The 21,768-nt window shown below is 37.7% G+C and overlaps 1 protein-coding gene across 1 annotated transcript in view; it reads left to right on the top strand.

The window, feature by feature from the left end:
* LOC111155390 (sodium/potassium transporting ATPase interacting 3) overlaps positions 1 to 21,768 on the top strand; it is a 618,988-nt gene that overhangs the window by 466,789 nt on the left and 130,431 nt on the right. The window contains exon 4 of the mRNA XM_022515541.1: positions 9,898 to 10,095. Within this exon, the coding sequence (XP_022371249.1) occupies positions 9,898 to 10,095 (198 nt within the window). The remainder of the gene's footprint in view (positions 1 to 9,897; positions 10,096 to 21,768) is intronic.

Here is a 21,768-nt window from a genome sequence, read left to right as displayed (position 1 = left end):
GAGTCTGTAGAAGTGATAAGAGGCGGGGGAGGTAGGACCTCTCGAGCTGTCCCATGGAATTAATCTTTTATCTTTGGGCAGTGGGAAAGCCTTGAAGTGGTTTTTTTTTTTTTTTTAAAGATTTTATTTATTTATTTGACAGAGATCACAAGTAGGCAGAGAAGCAGGCAGAGAGAGAGGAAGGGAAGCAGGCTCCCTGCTGAGCAGAGAGCCCGATGCGGGGCTCGATCCCAGGACCCTGAGACCATGACCTGAGCCGAAGGCAGAGGCTTAACCCACTGAGCCACCCAGGCGCCCGGCCTTGAAGTGTTTTAAAGCAACTAGTGACGTCAATGTGTTTGGGTTTAAAAAAATATCATTCTGGCTGTAATAAAGAAAGCATATCTGAGGAAAACGAGAGATGCCAGGAGTTGTATGTAAAAGTCATCGCAGGGGTGCCTGCGTGCCTAGTGGGTTAAGCCTCTGCCTTTGGCTCAGGGTCCTGGGATTGAGCCCAGGATCAATGATCTCAGGGTCCTGGGATTGAGCCCAGCATCAGGCTGTCTTCTAAGCAGGGAGCCTGCTTCCCCACCCCCTCTCTGCCTGCCTCTCTGCCTACTTGTGATCTCTCTCTGTCAAATAAATAAATAAAATCTTAAAAAAAAAAAAAAAAGTCATTGCAGTGTCCTGGAGAAACAGTGGCTGACCAGTCTAGGATAGTGGCAACTGGAATGGAGAGAAATGGAAAGACATTTTTAAAATTTTTATCTGCAAGCAGTATGTAATACTTAATAAAGAGTAATGCAATAGTCAACAAATACTCATGTTATCACCAATGAAATAAAGACAAATCTTTCCCAACACAGCTAAACCCTTCTTATTTACTGCTTCCTAATCTCCTTTTTTCACTCTATGTTCTGCATTTATTTGTTATATTTGCATATTTATTTCAAGTGTTACTATATATAGTGCATTCCTAAAAAATCAGTATTAGTACAACTTTTTAAACTTTATATTACTGAGGTCATACAATATTCTGTTCACAACTTGATTCTTTTTGTCAACATTATGTTCAAGAGATCCATCATTTATAATATACATAAGCTTACTTAATTTATTTCCACTTCACATAGCCTGTGATTGCATGAATACCAATTTATTAATTTCTGACAGACTAGGTGGTTCTCAACTTTCAGCTATTGCAAACAATGCTGCTAAGAACACCCATATAGAGAGAGGTAGATACGTGAGCTACAATAAAGGCAGAGGGGTAAATTGCATAATCAAGAGGCATTACCATTTTAAACTTCTCAGTGTTGCCACATAATTCTGTTAAAGACTGGCGGTTTTCCTGCTCGTGAGTGGCCACCAAGCCACATCTGGACAAGGGGGAGCCATATCAAGCTTGATCATTCTTCCCAGGATGCTGTTAATTTTACTACAGATTTTTAAAGAATCTAATTTGTGCTTTGTTGCTCCTTTCTATTGGATCTTTGATTTCTTTTTAATTACCTTCTACTATTAGATATTTCTATGTGCTTATTCTACTCTTTTTAAATATCAGTCATCTTCAAACATGAAATGTACTTTATTTTTTGTTACATTTATGGTCTGTCTTCCCATACATGAATGTTAGTTAGCTCCAATGGAGCAGGAATTTTTGTCTGTTTTTTTATGGATTAATCCAGATCCCAGAATAGCATAGGCACAAAACAAACGTTTGTTAATTAAATCTATATTTGTTCATCTTTTCTTCTAACATTTTAACCTGTTATTCTTTTAAAACTATTAATCTGGATGCTTAGCTCATGGATTTTCAACCTCTCTTCTCTTCTATCATAAACATTTAATGCTATAAATTTTTCCCTAAATATCATTTTATGAACATTTCATAAGTTCTGAAATGTGATGTATTTATTGTTATTATTGTTCTGTAAGTGTTGCTTGACACTAAAAAGAAACCTGTATTATGTTCTTAGGCACTACATGGATTAACTATGTACTTAATTTTTTAAATAACCCTTTGCTAATCCTTATAAGAATCGCTTCTGATAAAATTGGCAAAAAAGTCTTTAAACTACTTTATTTCTCCTATATTTATTGCCTCACAGTCATCAGTAATGTAAAGCTTTATTTCACCAACTTGGTTAACTTGATATAGAATTCCTACTGGAAAAAGGCAAAATAAATGCTTAATTCTTTCTCTTTAATTACTCATTTTTCAAGTACAATTGTTTTTTATAATTAACAAAACATTTTTTCACAGCAGTTAACAGCAAAAGTGAGCAGAAAGCACAAGAGGTCTTGTTTAAGTAGCCGCTTTAAATATTAACAATGAGTTTTTCTGCCTTTCCTTTTTGATCATTATGGAGTCATAGATTTTCATTGATTCGTTGTGTTCGGTGGGCCTCCATCTTGGTTCTTTCTAGTGCTCAAATCATTACAACTTCAGTCAAACAGACTCGTTATATTGGTTCCTACATCCTTTTAACATGACTTATCAATTTTTGAAAATTGTCTTGCTTTCTTAGCACAAAATACATTTCACACTCTCCTTGTTCCTTCCTTGTACCAACACTGGATTTAGCATTTCTCCAGAGGACAAGCTTGGTTCTTATTACAGGGGAGTGTGAACCAGAGGTGTTTGTTGCTACTGGAGTGACACTGTGTCTAGGCCATTTCAGTGGACAGAGATCACACTCACACACACACACAAAACATACCACTTTTATCCTCACCTCAGCTTCCCTCTAGCTGTAGGATCCTTCAGTCAGCACCGGGAGTTCTGAAACCATTTTGCCATCACATGATCTTTGCAAGACTCATCTAATAGGTCTGAGCCCAAATATCCGCTATCAGAGACGCTTTCTCTGACCATCCTGTTTTTGTTTTTTGTTTTTTGTTTTTGTTTTTATTGTGTTATGTTAGTCACCATACAATACATCATTAGTTTTTGATACAGTGTTCCAGGATTCATTGTTTACGTATAACACCTAGTGCTCCATGCAATACGTGCCCTCCTTAATACCCATCACCAGGCTCACCCATCCCCCCACCTCCATCCCCTCCGAAACCCTCAGTTTGTTTCTCAGAGTCCACAGTCTCTCATAATCCATCTCCCCCTCCAATTTCCCCCCTTCACTTTTCTTTTCCTTCTCCTAATGTCCTACATGTTATTCCTTATGCTTCATAAGTAAGTGAAACCATATGATAATTGACTTTCTCTGCTTGACTTATTTCACTCAGCATAATCTCATCCAGTTCCATCCATGTTGATGCAAAAGTTGGTATTCATCCCTTCTGATGGAGGCATAATACTCCATTGTATATATGGGCCACATCTTCTTTATCCATTTGTCTGTTGAAGAGCATCTTGGTTCTTTCCACAGTTTGGCAACTGTGGCCATTGCTGTTATGAACATTGGCCCTTTTTGCTGCATCTGTATCTTTCGGGTAAATACCCAGTAGTGCAATTGCAGGGTCAGAGGGTAGCTCTATTTTTAATTTTTTGAGAAATCTCCACACTATTTTCCAAAGTGGCTGCACCAGCTTGCATTCCTACCAAGAGTGCAAAAGGGTTCCCTTTTCTCCACATCCTCTCTAACATTTGTTGTTTCCTGTGTTGTGAATTTTGGCCATTCTAACTGGTGTAAGGTGGTATCTCAGTGTGGTTTTGATTTGAATTTCCCTGATAGCTAATGGTGATGAACATTTTTCCATGAGTCTGTTAGCCATTTGTATGTCTTCACTGGAGAAGTGTCTGTTCGTGTCTTCTGTCTCTGGCCATCTGGTATTAAGTAACTCCATTCCACACCCCAGCCACTCCCCAGCACATCATCTCCTTCATACTGGTTTTTAAAATGTATACTTATTTTTGCCTACTTATTTGTTTACTTTATTATCTATCTTCTCCACTAACATGTATGTTCCGTGAGGGCAGGATAAGATCTCCTTTCTTCAGTCTTAACATCCTAATGCGTAACTCATCATAGCAACTCCGGAAATATCTGTTGACTGGATAGAGGAGACTTCATTGCTTCCTGTAATGGTTCAATCCAGAGAATTAAGCCCCAGAATGAAGACAAAAGGCTTAATTACTTTTTGTTCAGCCTTTGGCCTGTGACCAATGATACAGAATTGAAAAATCCCAGCAATACCTACTTATAGAGATGGGAAACAGGAAGGCAAAGTGATCAACAGCCACTTACTTGGCAGACTGCTTTTTTCTTTTAGTTTTTAAAATTTGAGTGTAGTTGCTACATTGCCACCTTATTTCAGGTGCACAACATAGTGATTAGACAAATTCATACATTATGCTGTGCTCACCACAAGTGTAGCTACCAGTTGTCACCATACAACACTATTACAATATCATTGACTGTATTCTTTATATTATGTCTTTTATTCCTGTGGCTTAATTCATTTCATAACTGGAAGCCTGTACCTCCCACCTCCCTTCACCCATTTTTCCCACCCCTCACCCCACCCTCTGGCAACCACCACTTTGTTCTCTGCATTTATAGCTGCAGACTACTCTTTATCTCCAGAACCAGTGGCATAAACCTAAGTGATTATGACTTGTTCGTGGATTATACAAGGATTCTCTAAGAAAGCAGCAGCAAATGACAAATGCTTCCCAATGGAAGCTTGAATACCTTTTAAACCTTTCTCTAAAGAAAATAACATATAATTGTTGATATGTTTGAACTGGTTCCAAATCTTTGTATGATGTGCTCTAAACACTTATACCTCGCTACCAAGCACTGTGTTTATTCTGTGGATCTACAGTATCCTCTGAAATGTTTAGTGCTTTGGTGAAAAAAAAAATTAAAAGTGTGAGAAAGTTTTTTTCACTTGTCTAATTCATATTCTAAGACGAACAAGTATTTCAAAAGAAGTTTCAACTGACATGAATTCTGTTACATAAATATAAACCCATGCTAACTCTTTAAAATTGAGCAAGATCTATTTCATTAAATATGTGTTCACTTTCAGAGGGGCTGGCTTAGGATAAGAGAGAATAAAAAGACAAAGAAAGTAGAATACTGCATAAATGTGGATTCGATGACTCTTTGAGCCACAACTAAGGAAACAGGAAAAAAAAAAAAGAATATTAGCAGTCAAGAATCCATTTCTAGAAGTAGAAAGAATTAGCTAAAGTTGAATTAGACACATACCCCCCACAAAGCAGATGATTGAAAGTGCATAGGAGAAAAGACAAAGACTAGCTCCTTGATTAGTAAGAAATTATATAGCGGTATGCTATAAAAGAAGTGACTGTTGAGCTGATTGTGGTACGGTGGGTACACTTCCTGTGAATGGGATGCAAGCAAGTATGTCCACCTACACAGTTCATGAACAACATTTCAAAGAATTCTAGAAATTCCTTTTTGTTTAATTCAAGAAGAAAATGGAAACAAGTTCGGAATTCACACTAGAGGGAGGGAAGAACTTTTAAACATTTAATATTTGCTTAAATAGATATTAGAGGAAAGCAGCTATTCTGGAATAATTATCTTCTAAGTCACAACTTTGTGAGTGTGAGCAGATAGAGCTAACAAGTGGTTCTCCATGCATTGACTCACGTTCTCCTTGTTCACCCTTGAAGCTACCGTCCTATGTTCTCACTACCTTTACTCGCACACTTCAGGAAAAAATACACCAAATTCTCTCTTCTCAGTCCCCTCTATTTCTTGTAACCCAGTTTTACACTCCCAATACTCTCGTGGTATTGCATTTTATTAAAAGCTACCCCGCAACCCCTGCCCAACCAGTCATCGATTCAATGGTCCTTTTTTTTACCAGGCTTTAAGTTTATGGCCTTACCACCTTCCCTGATTCTCCCTTCTGTTGGCTTGACATGCTGTCTCTCTCCAGGCTGTCCTCATGCCCCGCAAGCCCTTTAGCTTTGATTTCATGTTTTCTTCCCCCTCCTTGCTTTCTTCTTCTTTGTTCCACAACCAGTCCTTTGGTAATCTCTTACACTTGCATAAAAACAAATATCATTGTTTATATCTTTTAAATTCTAAAGAAAATGACTAAGATACCAGTTGCCAATTTTCTTAACCACGATGTGCTCGAATTATCACATAATATTCTAACTCCAAGAACTGAAAGAGAAATGATATTTGAGCTACTTGGAATTATTTTAAAGATCCCTTTGTTGATCTGCCATTTAGCATTAACCCATGTATTCCAAAACTACAGGTTTGGTGTGGTAACAAAAAGCTTCAACAAACTAAGTGATCTTCTGTATTTATTTATTTTTCTTTATAAAGAACACTATTATAGTTTTCTGTGCTGCATTTCCTCTAATGTGCCTCATATAGGAAATTGACTAATCATGTGTTAAGGGTTTTTTTCAAATGTTTGAAATCTAGCCACTGAAGGGGCTTGAAATCAGACACAAACTTGCAATACAATTTTATACCAAATCGAAGTTAGAAGTTTGAACTTTCAGTATACTTTGATACTACTGATGTTCTCATTCCAATTTTAATACAGCCATTGCAAAAAACAGTACAGTTTATAAATATTTATAGTGCCAACAAATTAAGTGAGAACCACACAGAGAGATTTTATGAGTGTAACAAATATGTATCATGAGTTCATAAATTCACTTTTGTTTTATTTGTGTAATATAAATTTTAGTCTAAGTCATTTTGAAAGGAATTTAGAGTCCAGCAATAGAAAAGGCCACTGGTTAAGAATGCTTAAAGAGTAGAAATTGCTATGACTTTTGAGATCACGCCAGTTCATCCTGAACCTAATGAATTCTATTAAAACGGAAATAATAGTTTTTCGGTTGTGATCAGGACTAACTGTAAGAGATTAAATCTGATGGTCAGGAAAGGGAGCAGTCAGGGTGCAGTTTTGCTGCAGGTAAATTGCCTTGTATTAAACTGAATTCACTAGCTAAAGCAATTATTTTTCTATAATATTTTCCCTTCGGAGGGCACTGCAAATGATACATGTAGCAAACCGAGAACCAAGGGGGAAAAGAAAAAGATGTAAAATGTTTTATTATCAATAAAGTGCTGTAACTGTGAAGGTAACTGAATGATAGGTGTAACAAACCAACAACCCAAAAAAGAAAAAAAAAGATGTAAAATGTTTTAATAGCGATCTAATCGGAGGCATACTTACAATAGTAGTTTTGTTTTTTTTTTTTTTTTTAACCCACCAGGGTCCTAGGGCTCTCCAAGCAATAGAAATTGACTGAAGCCATGCAGAAGTTCCAGAAAAGGCTTTTTATTGGGCCTTATGCCCCAGCGCAAGGGAGGCAGCAGAAAGGAAAGGGTCTTTCAGACTGAATTTCAGAACAAAGGCCCGCAAACTTTGTAAAGGAGCTGAGACAGGAAAGGACTGATGTTCAGGCATGTAGAGATGGGAATTTCTTGGCACCTGTGCACTTGCATGTCATGTTTCTTCATGTGTCATGTGTCTAATTAGCATGTTTATAGCATTATAAGGGGGGGAGGGAGAGGAAAGTAGGTGAAAGGTCAGCACTGGGGTCTGCCTTGGCACAGACTGGTTTGGTTTGGTCTTCACCAGTCTTCACAGTGGAGTCCCTCTTTCGGTGAGCATCTTGCTTCTTCATTCCTGCAAGATACGCTACTCAAGAGGTATAGAGGGGCACCCGGGTGGCTCAGTCCTTAAGGGTTTGCCTTTGGCTCAGGTCATGATCCCAGGGTCCTGGGATTCAGCCCCACAATGGGCTCCCTGCTCAGCGGGAAGCCTGCTTCTCCCTCTCCCACTCCCCTTGCTTGTGTTCCCTCTCTCACCGTTTGTCTCTCAGTCAAATAAATAAATTAAAGAAAATAAAAGAGGTATAGAGTTTCCGCTACCAAGGAATGCTGGATTTTGCGGTCAGGGTTCAGGGGACCTGAGTTGGGTCCCCTGCCTTGTCTCCATTTGAATTAAGGGAAATCTAAAACTGCAGAATAACTTTGCCTACCTCATGATTCATGTTCACAGACAGCGGGGAATAACAGGGAGTCCTTGCTCGGGGAGGTCTCACACTGTTTGCTTCCAGCCCCCACCACGTATAAGTTCAAGGGCTTTCCATTTCACACTAGTTCCAAAACCAATTTCTGGCCCTTAGAATTGTCCTATGCCATTGAGGTCAGGACTGTCTTTATCCCACTGAGGTAGGGATGAGCATCGTTTGTGTTGTACAGTCATCGGGCAGCCCCTGGGCTTCTGAGCAAAGACCATCATGTCCCCGCGGTACTAGTGGGTTCAGAGCTTGCTCGTGGTGGTGGCTGGGAGATCAACAAAAGCTGACACCCTCCTGTTCCTGGGGCTTCCCTGCAGATGCAGTGTCCTGGTCCTGGGTGTTGAGGGGTGGGTTGCTCCCCATCATTACACTTGCTCCTTCTGGCTCCACCACCGTGCAGCTGTAATTTTTAGGTTATTTGAGAGTCGAGATCCTGGCTCCTCCTGTATTTTTTCTAAGCTATTGTTATGGCAAAAACTGTATGCTCTTAGTTGTGCAAGGCTGACATTCCCCCAAAATACTAAAAGGCATCCTTTGAGGATTAAACAGCTGGGCTGTTGTCTCTGCTAAAAGCTTAGAAAGCTTATTTTGATATGTAAATGTCAAAGATTGCCTTCTTTGTTCTTTCACTCTGGCTGTCAGGGGTATTTTCTGGAAAAAATGGAAGAGGAAGCACCCAGCTCTCTTTAGGGTTTGAAGAATTGTAGGGATTTGGGAGGGAGAACAGAGTAGGTAAAGGGATAGCACAAATGTCATAGCTGAAAGTACACACTGCATAGGATCAGGTTTGGGGGTCTCTCATTAAATAAGCAATTTATTTAATTTATTCATTAAATTGGGCAATCTATTTTACCTCTCTGCGACTTACTTTCCTTACCTGTCTTAGTTTCTCATGGCTGGTCTATAACAAGATACTACAAACAGAAACTTACTCGCACAGTTCTGAAGGCCAGAATTCTGAAATCAGTTTCGCTGGTCTGAATTCAAGGTGCTGACAGGGCCGTGTTCCTTCTGGAGCTCTAGAAGAGAATCCTTCCTTATCTCTTCCATGTTTCCTGGGCTTGTGCCCACGTTACTCCACCTTCTGCCTGCGTGCTCGCACTGCCTTCTCCTTTTCTTCCTCCTGTCTGATCTCCCTCAGACTCCTTCTTACAAGGATACAAGTGATTACATTTAGGCCCACTCAGATCATCCAAAAGAAGGTAAAAGTCACAGGTTCCAGGAAGTAGGATGTGAATGTGTTTTGGGAGGACTGTTATTCAGCTTATTATAAACTGGGTTGGTAATAGTACCTGCATGAATATTAAAGGAGATACAAGTATGAAAAATGCTTAGAACAATGCCTAGCATGCAAAAAAGCACTCATTAAATGTTAGCCCACGATGGTGATACTGATGATGATGAATAAAAAAATGCAGAAAAGTTTCAAACTGAACAAAATAATTTTTAAAATGAACGAATGTATGGGTCTTGTCTCTGGATTTTTGATGTGTGCTAACCTTAAAATGTTACTCTTCAAAAGACTGTATCTCTATATTAAACGATTATAATCCAATAGTTTGGGCATATGGCATACACAGCCATTAGTGGTTCTGTCTTTTGTTATTTTTCACTTGAAATTTAAATCATTTCAACAATTTTGTTCATCTGGAATTCTTCTTCTTCTTTTTTGTTTTTACTTTTTTTTTTTTTTTTACTTTTTCTTCTTTTATTTAAATTCAATTAGCTGATATACAGAACATCATTAGTTTCAGAATGTCGTGTTCAATAATTCATCAGTTGCATACAACACCCAGTGTTCATGTGCCCTCCTTCATGCCCATCACCCAGTTATCTCTGATTTCTTCCTAAGGTTGAAAATCAAAGATGTGATATAATGGCATTGTCTCCTTTTGCTCTCCTGTCTTTTGCCCACCCAGGATACAGATCTGATGACATTCAACATTTCTGTGCACCGGTCATGGTGGCGGGAACATGGGCCCGGCTGTGTCCGAAGAGTGCTGCCTCCATCGGCCCACGGCATGATGGACGACTACACGTACGTCTCCGTCACAGGCTGCATTGTTGATTTCCAGTACCTAGAGGTCATCCACAGCGCTGTCCAGATACTCCTCTCAGTAAGTAACATATTTGTATCATCTGATCTAGACTCTCCTTTATTGGCATTTTGTAAGTAAACCTCTGCCCACAACCATCTGGTAGATAAAGCCTTAAATAAGCACATGGAGAGCATCCTTTAAACAATGGAAGTAACAGTGAGTATGCTAACATCAGCTCTACTTAATGAGGCTACATCTTTTCCTCCAGGTATCCACTTTGTTTTAGAACTAGTTAGTTGCTATAGTTCTAACAATACACACCATTTAAGACGATAGCATTGCTGTCCCCGAGAAGTAGCCTCGTACATTCTCTACTTACACTTCTGCTACTACTTCTACTTCGAAAGCATTCTTTAACTAATAGTTCCAGAGGAAGAAGGATGCAAACACACTCAATGGCTTGCTCAATCTGATAAGCCTCATATTTCAAATAATAAATCCTTAAGAAAACAAATCCCTCCAAAGAGTTTTCTACATTGTAGTGCCTAACATTTGGTGTAAAGATATAATTCCATAGAAAGGAACAGAGAGAAGAAATGGCTTAAATGGACCACACAAGGTTTATGTGCTGGGAATCTGTTCATTTCTTCTACCAGATTGTCCCACCTACAGTTTGATTCCATGTGGACTGACATTAACTTAAGATATATACCATCATCAAGAATGGTGTTCCTTTGAGATCCAGCAAGGACTTGGCATGTTGTTTGAGTCGATGTGTAATAAAGCCATTCTCAGTCACACTTTTTATACCAACCAACTATCCATCTCAGTCCTTCTGTCTAACTGGTTAGAGGTAGAGTCAGAAAAAAAAGATACAGGCTCAATAGTGAATAAATAGACAACAGAAATAGAAGAGGTGTATGCCAGTGAAGAACGTATCTTGGAATTATTTCTAGAAAGAAGCTTGAAAAATCTTTACTATCCCTTATCTACTGCTACATAACAGACCTCTTCAGAATGGAATGACTTTGAGCAGTATAGATGTATTGCTTAGGGTTCTGTGGGTCTGGAGCTGGGGCAGGGTTTAGCTGAGGAGTTCTTCTGGTCCACATCATATCCTATAGGTTCACTCCTAGGATCCTTTCAACCAGGAACTCTGCTGGGGCTAGAATATCCAAGAAAGCCTCATGCATATGTCTGGTGCTGGCTATTGGACCACAGTCTCCTCCACAGCCTCTTCCTCCTCTTCCATCTTGTCTTTTTGCAGAAACTTCATAGGCTTTCTTATAGCAAGGCACCGAGGTTCCAAGAGAAACCCAACATGTAGGCATTTATCAGGCATCTACTTGAGTAATGCCGACTATAGCAAGTCATATGACCAAACCCAAGCAGAGTGAAGGGGGGTGGCTATAAAAAAGTGACAATACCAGGAACCATGGCTCATTTGGGGCCACCAGTGTAGTGGTCTCACCTCACTTGTACAATGTATGAATTATTGTTCTTTGATCTGCATATTTAAATTCTAAAAAAGTGTTTTAGAGCACATTTAAAATACAATTTTCTGGAAAGATGAAGACTAGAATTAAAAAATCAAAGCTTGTTTAGGGTTCTAGTTCAATTAAAGGCAAATTCTGTACTGGATGAAAAATAGAAATAGATAAAAATAGAAAAAGGTTGGGCCTCAATATTTAGGGAATCTGATTATTCTTGGTTTCTATATATTGCCAATTGTCAATAGATCTTATCAGTCTTTTCCTATTTCCTGGTCATTCTTTAATCTCTTAGAGGTTTACATATGAAACTGTGGCAGATATATATGTTTAAATGATTATTTTTTAAAAATATAGAGGCAAATTATCTTAAAAATTTTCAATCTGTTTTAAGGTACACAACTACTCTATTATTATACACTAGATTCTAAACTATTATACACTAGATTCCTGTTCTTTTTTTTTTTTAATTCTGAAGCACTTTTCTAGAATTTTTCATATCTGGACAGATCTCCCTCCTTTTAAAAATTATTCATAATAAATTGCTAAACCATTTTGTGGAATGATAGCATAATATTCAAACTTTTTATAATGCAGCAGAATACCATGGAATCAAAAAGTCATTTCTCCATATCAAATGAATGACAAGGTTACAGTATTTATTCAATAAGGGCCTGAATTGGCACCTAAAAACATACACTAAGGAGAAATATAAATAAAATAGATGTTGCCACCTAAAAGTACTCGTCAGTTATAAATTAATTCCTTGACATATTCAAAACTGTCCACCAGCATGTATGGTCCTGATTATAGAAGTCAGCCTTCCAGCAATAAAAGGATTAGTTGCTCATCTCTGACTTTTCTTGGGTAATACACCTGTGAGATAAGATTTCCAATATTTTATCTTTTTTATATTGAAATGGAATATACCCTGAAATTGTTTCACAGCTGTGAAATTATTTATTATTGTGTGGTTATATGGGCTTTCTATATTTTCCACTTATTTCATATAAATGTGTTTACAATTATTAGAATTGCAATTTTTAATGTGGTGACATGGGAGCAACTGCTGTAGCAGTCGCCTAGCATGTGCTGAGACGTCTGTCTTATTCCTGAAAAGGAGGGTGATGGTTGCAGTATTTAACAGCCTGTGTTGTATGGGCAACAACTTGGCAAAGGGATAAAGTGGTTTGAGATGGGACAATGCCCTGGAGGCCTGTTGAACTGGGGGTTGTGGGGGAAGGGGGAGGACCCCTGTCATCGTGCTGGAAGTGCAGAAAGATCTAGAAGGATGCAGGAGAGGACAATGGAAGTGGGCAGGATTATGGAGGGAGGTCCTGGGATTCGAAGGCAGCAGCTCTCTGGCAAAGGGAGAGGAAAGTATTTGAATGATTTATCCATGGATACAGCTCTGCTTTGCTGATGAATCCTGCCTGTATTGTCCCACCTGAGAGTAGAGCTTGGAACTGGAAAACGTGAAATCCCAGTCGTAAACATCTACAGGGACTACATACAAGCCTGACAGAAAGAAACCAACAGCAACGACAAAAATAGCAGAATTTGGCAAGAAGGCAACCACCTGGGATTCCCAGTGGGACCATGTGCCACAACTGTCCCCAGCACCGGAGCTCCGGCTTCCACCCTGGGTCAGTGCTGCTGTCTCTGCACAGCAGCTTCCTGTCTTGGGCTTCCTTCACTGGCACCCTGGATGAGCAGGAAAGGGAGTGTGGAAGGCAGAGAGAGAGTTCCTGTGGCCCTGATCTTTCCAAAGCCCCTAGTGGGGCTCTTGCAAATTGTCAGAACATCAACTTAAACTTCAGGGTAGAATCCAAAGAGAAACTGTGGACAGTATGAGGAGAGGAACAAAATCGAATCAGTGGAGGAGATGATGTGTCAAGAGCGGTAGCCAAGATCAAGCTATGGGATGATGTTAGTCCCTCCTCTCTGTGAGCACTGCCCCTGCCCTCGGTTCATTTGCTCATCATTTCTACCGGAAGGACGGCCAGTGACTTCCTAGAGAGTTGATAGTCTTTCTGCCCCGGATTCTGCCTCACCCACCATCACATGTGTGCTTGCTCCCCTGGGGGGGGGGGCGGGGAAGATTACCAAGTGCCAGTATGATCACTCACTTGCTTTCTAATCACCAGCCAAAGATTCCCATAGGAATATATTACTATTACTGATGTTCCTACTATAATTGCTCTGTGCCTCTCCCTCTCCTATCCCAGTTGGTCCTTCAGAGGCCAAGGTCTCTATCCTGGTGGGCTGTTGAACTCTTGGGTCTTTAATCCCATACCTGACATCCATTTCCTGAATGAAAAATGTCATTTCCACTGTCTTCACAAGACAGTCAATCATGAATTTTTATTCTGAGGACTAAATGTTTATTTAATATGTATTTATTTTCCTCATTCTGGTTCCCTTGAATTCGTTCCTACTCATGCCTCTTGAGAGCATTTGGCTGACTGAATAAATTTCATATTTTCATGAAAAATTTCAGAATTATCATAGTGAAACAATGATTGAAGGAGCAAGTGAAAGGCCAGTAGCACGCTCCTGAATGCTGTGGCTTTGACTCCTCATTTACCGCATATCCCTAATGCCTATGGCTCTACCTAACCCAGAGAAGCTATTCATTCAGAGTTGTTGAGTAAACTGTATATATTTTCTCAACTTTAGTTTTACAAAACACAAAGTGCATAATTTTTAAACCTTGAATATAATTTACTGAGGCTATGTCTTAATTTTGTTTCATACCATTTGGTAAAGAAAACCTATATAAACAACATGTTTCCAAGTTATTTCTGATGCAGATGTTATTTGTTTGGAGTTGGGGAGAGTACCCAGGTGCAGGGAAAAGGAAAGTCAGTCTGCTCCAAGACCATAAGTCTCCCTGTGAATTCGTTCTTCTGCATCTATGTGTTATTTGAGAGGGCCTTTACTAGCTTACTTACTTTACTCCCATTAAGGAGAATAGCAAAACAGTTTCTGGTGAAAATGTAAAATTATGTCCAGTTAAATTCCAAACCCTATCCTATACATATTTTTAAATCAGATTTCCATTCTGGAAATGTAACACCACAGATTTAAAGAAGAAACATATATATGAAATCAAATGCTACAACCCAAAATACAGCACTTCCTTTTTCCACTGGAGAATATAGATAAAATATCTCTGATTGAAAGAATCTCTATAACCAGTTAACCTCATTCTACAGTATTATATTTTATTTATTTAATTACCAAACTTCTGAACATGAAACCTTACAAAAGTGAAATGAAACAAGTAACTAAAAGTCGTATTTGTATCACATATGATAAGCAAAGGCTCATTATCAATAACATATGGTGAAGTCATTTAAATAAATAATAAAAACAATGAAATTGAATCATTAAGTTAATGAAGAATATAAACAAATGTAATCACAAAGGAGAAAATCCAAATGGTACACAAAGGTGTAAAATGTGATTATTTTCAATAGTAATTTGATATGTGCAAATTAAACTTACACTAGTTTAACAACTTTAAAAAAATTAACACATAACATTGAAGTAAATTTTTACCAACTTACTGGTAAAGACATTCTTTATTGCAAAGCCCATTAAAATGTCTGTACCTTTGGCCTGTAAGCACACTCAGTGGAATTTCTCCTGAGAAAATAATTCAATAGAAACAAAGAGCTGTCTGCATGATACTCATTTCGCTGTTATGTATGATAGCAAAACTAGGTATGTCTACACATATCCTGTTCAAGATAGTATAACAATTTACAGTACATCAACATGATCAGTAGATAGATAGCAATAACTATGATAATTTTTATATAAAGTTTTATATTAAAACGTGGAAAGGAATTTGTGATTTAAATAAGCAGTCAAGGATAAGATGTAAGAGGCAAAAAACAGATGTGGAATTATGTGTTTTCTCCCAGAATGTTTTTTTTTTTTTTAAAGATTTTATTTATTTATTTGACAGACAGAGATCACAGGCAGGCAGAGAGAGGAAGGGAAGCAGGCTCCCTGCTGAGCAGAGAGCCTGATGTGGGGCTCGATCCCAGGACCCTAGGATCATGACCTGAGCCGAAGGCAGAGGCTTTAACCCGCTGAGCCACCCAGGCGCCCTTCCCAGAATGTTTTTAGGTATTGTGTCACGTTTTTAACATACTATTAAATCGTCACGTGATTTGCATAGACGACTGGATGGGATGTTACAGATGTTTTTCTTGGATCATTAAACATTCCTCAATCTCATAATATTTACATGACCATTTGGAGGCACTCTTAAATCTATAGTTACTACAAGTTATTTCGTTTTAGTGGATTCCTCAGTTCTGAGGTTAATAATAATGAATATGCAACTTAAGGTTCTTTTTCAACTTTTGGCATTAGTTATTTGCTGGCAAATAGATCCATATGCTCATGGTAACTATTAAATAATAGGTAGATAGATATATATATATACATTATACATACATCCATAGAGATAGATAGATTTTTTTTTAAGAGCTTCTTTTTTAAAACTGGTAAACAAATTCTAATCTCTAAACCTGAAGAGATCCTTAAAACTCACCTTACCTATCTCTCTTTGGAGATATTTTTACACATATGCTGTCTTTTTTTTTTTTTTTAAGATTTTATTTGTTTTTGACAGAGAGAACAAGAAGGGGGAGTGGCAGGCAGAGGGAGACGGAGAAGCAGGTTCCCGTTGAGCAAGGAGCCCAGTGTGGGGCTTGATCTCAGGACCCTGGGATCATGACCAGGGCCAAAGGCAGCTGCTTAACCGAATGAGCCACCCAGGCGCCACACACATATTGTCTTGAATCCTCACTGTCAACATATTCTCCTTCATATCTGATAGTGATGAGTCTCGTTCTTTAATGTCTTTGGAGGCTGTCCCCATGGTCAGACCTGGGCCCCAGAACACTCCGAGAATGGCTTTTCCATCATCCCCATTCCGTTTGCATTTCAATCTATCTGGTCATGTCAGTGTTCATCACTGTTTTCTGCCTTCATATCAGATACATTCAGCTTAAATATAAATTAAAACTCAATAGGGTGAAAAATAACATTAGACCACAAGGTATCCTGCAGAATCTTTATCCTCAAAAGGCTGTGTAGATATCTGTTCCATCTGCTTAGAGTAAATGCCCCAGTGACAGGAGCAGATAATACTATTGCTAAGTCAGTAACATATGCTCACACAGTGTAAGAATGCAAGTCAAAAGACAAGCTTTGAAATAAGTTCCAATTGCTATCAATTATACGCCTCCAAACATGTAAATAGAGTGCAATGTGGCTTTTTGTTGTTGTTTTATTTCAAATGTAAAATGTTTTATTTCAAATGTAAAATTTATTTACATTTATTTAACATTTATTTACATTTATTTAACAAGCTCCCAATATGTTTGGAGCTCCTCTGAGTGCTTTGCAAATATGAACTCACTTAAACTTTAAAACAACCCAAGAAGAAAGTATTATTTTACTCATTTTTCAAGTGTGAAAGCTCAGATGTACAGAGAAAGTAAGTAATTTTCCCAAGGTCACACAGCTTGTAATGAGCAAAGCTGACCTCACACCCAGGCAGATGGAATCCAGAGTACATGGTCTTAACTACTTTGTTGTGCTTCCTTAGGACATTGGAAAGAGTGCCTCCCATTTCCGTATAGCCCTTTGCTGAGATCAGTGGTAATATCTTTCAGAGCTGTTAAGGCCCTGAATCTCTTCTGTGTTGGTGAGTTTACTGACAGCTCCAGTATTTTAAAGTAAAAGAGAGCAATGAATAATTATCCAATAGTTATATGACTTATAAAATGAATAGTTCAAAATGTTTCCTTTACCCTTGAAAATGTCTTTTTTAAAGATTTAATTTGTTTATTTATTTGAGAGAGAGAGAGAGAGTGCACATGTGAGGGGAGGAGAAGAGGGAGAGGGAGAGACTCTCAAGCAGACTCTGGAAGCACAGAGCCCAACCAGAGGCTCGATCTCAGGATCCTGAGATCATGACCTAAGCTGAAACCAAAAGTAGGATGCCTAACCAACCGAGCCACCCAAGTACCTCCCAAATATCTTTTAACCACCTTTTTGTTGTTTAAAAAAAAAAAAAAAAAAAAAAAAAAAGGAAGATTTCAACATTTACTGAATGCTAAGTATATCAGATTCCTTTTTTTTTTTTGTTGTTGATGCTTGCTGTGGCCTTCTAGGTGCTACTAACAGGAAAAAAATCATAGTCAATCTTTCCTACCCTAAACTCTTCTGAGAATCACTCTTTCCCAGGAAATCCATTTTTATATGAAATAGATGGTTTCTACCTGTGCCAAAATGTGAGCAATTTCTAACTGCTACCTGAAATTATTAGTATTTAGATTAGTTATTCCCTGTCCAGCATATTTGGTCTCTATGTATTCATTTCCAGCCTCAGAAAACTGAGTCAACAGTCCATTCAGAGTTCCATAAAGGAATCAGTTATTGGACCACCAAAATATTGGGAAGGGTTTATGGTTGTGGGGGAAGAATTGCCATGTTAACAACACTAAAAGGGTTTTGGCTGAGACATTTGTGTTCAGGAACAAGGAGTATGCCTGGTCAGTAAAACTGCTTGTGTTTGAAAGTGTTTGTCTGAACTATAGTTTTAAGTAACATCTTTCTTGTTATTCATGTCTTAGCAGTGTACTCACTCTTTCTTTGAAATGGGCATACATTTTTTAAAGGGTTTACTGAAATATAATTCACATGTCATACAAACCACCCCTTTAAAGCATACAGTTCAGTCGTTTTCAGTTTATTCACAGATAGGGCAACCAACACCATTGTCAATTTCAGAACATACTCATCACCTTCAAAAGAAACCTTGACCCGTTAGCTATTACCACCTATCCTTTCTTCCTCCCCAATCCTAAGCAACAACTACTCTACCTTCTGTCTTTATGGATTTGCCTATTCTCATCATTCCATATAAATGAAATCATTTAATATGTGGTTTTTTTGTGTCTGGCTTCTTTCATTCTGAATGTTTTCAAGGTTCACTCATGTAGTATGTAGAAGAACTATATTCCTTTTTATGGCTAAATAATACTCTATCATATATTTACTTCTAATATTTTTGTCTGTTATAATACAAGTACAATATTAAGCAAAATTTTCGGAAACGCAACTTAAATGTATAAATCCCTTACCTGCTCACTGATGGAATTTGGCTCAATCTACTATATATTTTGTCTACATATATATCCATGTTTTGGAAACCTCCAGATTACAGATAGCAATTCTCAGCTCTTATAGACATTTAGACCAAATGTCTAATATACATAAATCTAATATGTCTAATATACATAAATCTAATAGTAACATCACAGCATCTGGGGTTTTAACGACCTAAAACATGTATGCATTTAGAGTTCATATTCTTCTTATGCCATAGCATTCTCCTTAATAGTATGTGTATGATTGGATTTTATTCAGTATGTTAATCAGTTATCACAGACATTTATGTCTCAAACCACAAATTCCATACCATTTCCAAACAACCAGATTAAGACTCACAAAGGCCAAGATACTCATGATTATCCCAGACATGTTTGCAGGTTTTCATAAATTATTACTGCCCTACTTGTTTCAAATAATCTGCTAAACATTGATTATTAAATGCAAAAGTGAGTTATGACATTTGGTAGACTTAAATACAATTTCATCAGAGAAATGCAAAGCTTAATTAGAAATCATATCTAGCACAAAAACCATTATATAGAAAATCTGAGATATGTTTAATAATTAATCAAAGCAAACATTGTGACTTGGGTTTATGGAGATATTAGAAGCAAGAAAGCTAATTTTATTGATGCTTTGCTTAGGGTAATTTAATGTCATTCATCTGTTGGCAGACATTTCATCTTTAGCCTTAGGTAGGATTAATTATTAGGTAAAAAGAAAAATAGCTTTCATAATAATAAGGATTACTTCAAAAAGGTTTACATTCTCCTTTTAGAAAGATCAAATTTTGTACAAATTCCATAAAGAACATCTTTTGTCATTTCTCATGTTCTTTCTAAATGAAAACAAGCAGTATATCATTCATTCAGCAATACATACTCAGTAAGTCCCCTCTTCTACACAAAGCACTGTGCTAGGAGGCTTGGGGAGGAAAGGATGGAGATAAACCAAACAAGCAGAATTTGACATGGTCCTCCCCATGGTATCATTCAGTCTATTAGGGAAGATTGGTACACAAGCAAAATGTCAGCCTTCAGATGCCCAAAGGGATAGAGAGCCAGGACTTTGAACTTGCAGGACAAGTTTTGTAATTGGCTTTGTGTTATTTGCTAAGAAATATTGTGGCAACATTTATACTGAGACTCACTTGCTCAGCAAGGATGTGGAGAGAAAAACTCTGGCCCTTGACTTCCTCTAAATATCTATCCAAAAAGGACTTAATGATTATAAATGGTCAAATTGGTTTAGTCAATACTTATCAGAGTAGCCAGAGAAGATGTCTTTTAGGAAGCGGCATTTGAGCTGAGATACAAATGAAGTCAATTGGCATGGGGCTAGGAATAATCCAGAGGATATTCTACCAAATAGGTACACAACAGAAAGGTACACATGGCCAGAGCCTAGAGAGCAAGCGAGTGGTGAGAGATGAAATGAGAGAAGAAGGTAGGCGTTAGAGAAGGCATGGTACAGAATTCGAGTTAGATTGTAAGACACTGGCAAGGTACTACTGTGTTTCAACCAGGACAGTGGTATGATCTATGTTTAGGAAAGCAGCTTTGGAGCTGTTTGAGGAATGGATTGGAGAATAAGAATGGAAGAAAACAAGTCAGTTTGTCGGCTATTCCAATAGACCACCTGAGAGCGGATGGTGACTTGAACTTGAATAATAGAAATGCTTAGACAAGGGTCCTTGCAGGACGAGCACAAATGACATGTGAGGAAAAGGAAGAAGTAAGGATGGAACTTAGGGTTTGGATTTGAACAATAGGGTAGATGATGCTGCTAGTTCCTGAGCTGAGTCTGGGAATCTTGCTCCGCCGGTAGCTTTTATCTCTGCTCGACATGTAAAATAATAGCAATCAAACGCAGATCATTTTTGGAAATAGTTTTAATAATTAAATGAATATTTCCAGATCTACTGTGAAACTTAAACACAGTCTGCCTAAAAGAAGCACCATCTAGTAGTAGAAGGTATACCTTCTCAGGCTGAAAAATCATGCCATTCTAATTGTTAAAAATTATCATTTCATAATGGCTTAAAGCAATTAGTGCAGTACTGTCCTTTCACATTTAACTAAAAGTAAAACTGATAGCAAAAAATCTATGAGGAAGGTGGTGCTCTTTATTTAATCTGATCAGTGTAAAAAGCTCTTTCATTTAAAATTGATTCATATAAAATTTGAGCAAATATTTGTAATGCATAATTATTACTTGGTAGCAAAGATAATCAGGAAGACCTGTAGACAATGAAACATGAACAATTAAAATCTTTAGGATACACAAAGTTTTCAGTAATAAGCTAATCTAATCCAAATAAATAGAAAAGTGTGTTATAATGCTTGGCTATAAAGGATTCTAAAGCCAGTGTTAGTAATAAAAAGAATCACAAGTATCATGACTGGGTGTGCAACATGTGTCTTGGTATTTTCTTTTGTAGTGTTATCTTGCATAATTGTCTCAAGAATAATGAAAAGTAGGTTTTCTTATCTCTAGTTATATATGAAGAAACTGTGACATAAAATAAATATCTTGTCCAAGGTCCTGTGGTCAGTGACTGGGGAGGGGACATCAAACCTGCTTCTTATAGATCCCAAAACTAATATGCTTATTGAGGATACTTCTTTAATACATAAAACAAAAGGTAACATAGATCTAAATATATCTTTTCATGTATGCTTTGGAAAGATACTAAAGTTCTGAAGTATCAACTTGCAAATCTTGTTCATGTATTTCGCAATTTTGTGTAAGTCCAAATCTTCAAACTGTGGGGTTTTTTTGTCTTACACAAAATGTGCTGGACAGAGGAAACATGTACTGGACAGAGGAAGCAAATTCTATCCAATTATTATTAATATCCAGTTATTCTTGTTAAAGGAGTAAATCATCAGATCAAAACCAAAACCACCAGGTAATTCTTTCAGGTGGGGCTTTGGAAGATCTTTCTATGCCTACGTGTGAATAGGAAACCATTCTGAGTTCTGAGACTGCGTGAAAAACAAAGAGGAAGATCAGAGGAATTCAATTTATAAATGGATTTCAGTTTCTTAACCTAGAA

This window comes from Enhydra lutris, unplaced genomic scaffold (assembly GCF_002288905.1).
Source record: "Enhydra lutris kenyoni isolate GAN:26980312 unplaced genomic scaffold, ASM228890v2 scaffoldscaffold41, whole genome shotgun sequence".
Classification (NCBI taxonomy): Eukaryota; Metazoa; Chordata; class Mammalia; order Carnivora; family Mustelidae; genus Enhydra; species Enhydra lutris.
Note: the sequence above shows the minus strand (reverse complement) of the source record. Positions and strands in the feature narration are given on the sequence as shown.